Source organism: Sitodiplosis mosellana, unplaced genomic scaffold (genome assembly GCF_009176505.1).
Source record: "Sitodiplosis mosellana isolate CC-2019 unplaced genomic scaffold, AAFC_SMos_1.0 Smas_scaffold_18, whole genome shotgun sequence".
Taxonomy (NCBI): Eukaryota; Metazoa; Arthropoda; class Insecta; order Diptera; family Cecidomyiidae; genus Sitodiplosis; species Sitodiplosis mosellana.
In genome coordinates this window covers 421,904-423,519 of record NW_022595260.1, presented here as the reverse complement: position 1 = coordinate 423,519, position 1,616 = coordinate 421,904, and the positions used below count along the sequence as shown (strand labels likewise).

The 1,616-nt window shown below is 34.8% G+C and overlaps 1 protein-coding gene across 1 annotated transcript; it reads right to left on the bottom strand.

Moving 5' to 3' along the window:
• Positions 1 to 149: 149 nt before the first annotated feature.
• LOC129568390 (dephospho-CoA kinase domain-containing protein) lies at positions 150 to 1,616 on the bottom strand. Its single transcript, XM_055446201.1, has 4 exons — positions 1,296 to 1,616; positions 1,098 to 1,150; positions 955 to 1,002; positions 150 to 889 (listed from the first exon to the last, which is right to left on the bottom strand). The coding sequence occupies exons 1-4, from the start codon at positions 1,352 to 1,354 to the stop codon at positions 348 to 350; spliced, it is 702 nt and encodes a 233-aa protein (XP_055302176.1). The 5' UTR covers positions 1,355 to 1,616; the 3' UTR covers positions 150 to 347.

Below are 1,616 nucleotides of genomic sequence, written 5' to 3'. Positions count from 1 at the left end.
GTTGACAGTTCAAAATACAGCAAAATGTTCCAAGATGGCTGATATATGTGTTGAACTCATGTCGTGCCCGATGTAATATGCGTGCGCAACTTAACTTCGCACTCTGAATGATGATGATGTAAAAAATAATTTTGAATAAAGACACTAAATTGAGTTCAAAGTAAATTTTTATTCCATCATTGGATTTTTGGCTGAGATTATTCTTGAAATTCCTTACACCAAACAATTCAAAGTCGTTATGAAAAAGAAACTGTTCGAAAACATTGTAGGTAATAATAGGTTATTATTGTATTGAATGTTGACTTTCACTTTCAGCTCGAAGCGAGTTCATTGTTTGGAACCCATTTTCATTCGGAAATAAATTTATACTTGTTGTTGAGCAGCCAAGCCACACCTGACAGGAGGACTGCTGCAGTGGCCAAAATGTAGCCACGAATACGCCAGTGATGATTGCTATCCAAAAGAACCTCCAATATTTTCAATGTCTGCTCCTCTGCATCGCTAGAATTGCTGGAATTATCAATTACGAAATGGGACTGTTCACACTTTTTCTCCAACGGCATCTGAGCAGCAATCCGTTTTTTGGCATCCGCTTCCGATAGTCCATTGCGATCCATGAGACGCGACAATTGAATATCTTCTTCACATGTCACCGTAATGATTTTGTGGATGTATGGCAAGAACTGTCCGCTTTCGAACAATAGCGGCAAATCGAGGACTACAAAATTGTGACCAAGTAAAAAATACTTAAATATTTGTTTGTAAATTGTTTGATGTATCGGAGGATGTGTGATAAAGTTGAGCATGCGTCGCTTTTCAACATCATTGAACACCAATTGTCCTAGTGCAGGTCGATTAATTTCTCCATTCGGCAATAGTATTTTTTCACCTACAAATAAAGTTATGTTATTGTTCTGCCATCCACCAATGCAAATGTCCAAAATATACACTCACCGAATTCAGCTTTGATTCGCTTGTAGGCGGGAGTGTTAATGTCAACCACTTTATACAGAAGAGAATGCAACGAAAATCGTATTTATTAGATTATATAATCGAATGAACAATAAAGTCTAGTTCCAATGTAACTGGCTACTTACCTTGCTTGGCAATTAGATCAGCATCAATCACAGGAATGTCATTATCTTTGAAACTGTGAAAAAATAGAATGTGGTTAGTAAAAAACATACACACAGTGATTCTTTATTTTTCTTAGTGTTTCAAGAACAGTGCTACTATTAGTCTAAAATAGCAATTATTAAGAGAATAAATAGAAAATGAATGTTAAATTAAATTACATTTTAGTCACGGTGCTTTTTCCCGTCGCTATTCCACCAGTTATCGCCACTAAAAACATACTGATTTAATGTTTTTGTGCGAACAGAACGTTTTGTGCGTTTTCTTCTCGAATATTACAGAAGATTTCGTCGTTTACGAATAACTTATTTTTATGGGTTTTAATTGAAATGACAGAACGGATTTCACTTATATACACATACGACATAAATTTCTATTTTTCCATTAAGTTTTGCAATAATCATTTAATCTGACACAACGAATTAATGTCTTGAATATTGTTCCGATTTCGTATGTCAACTTTGAATTTGTTCTATGCATTT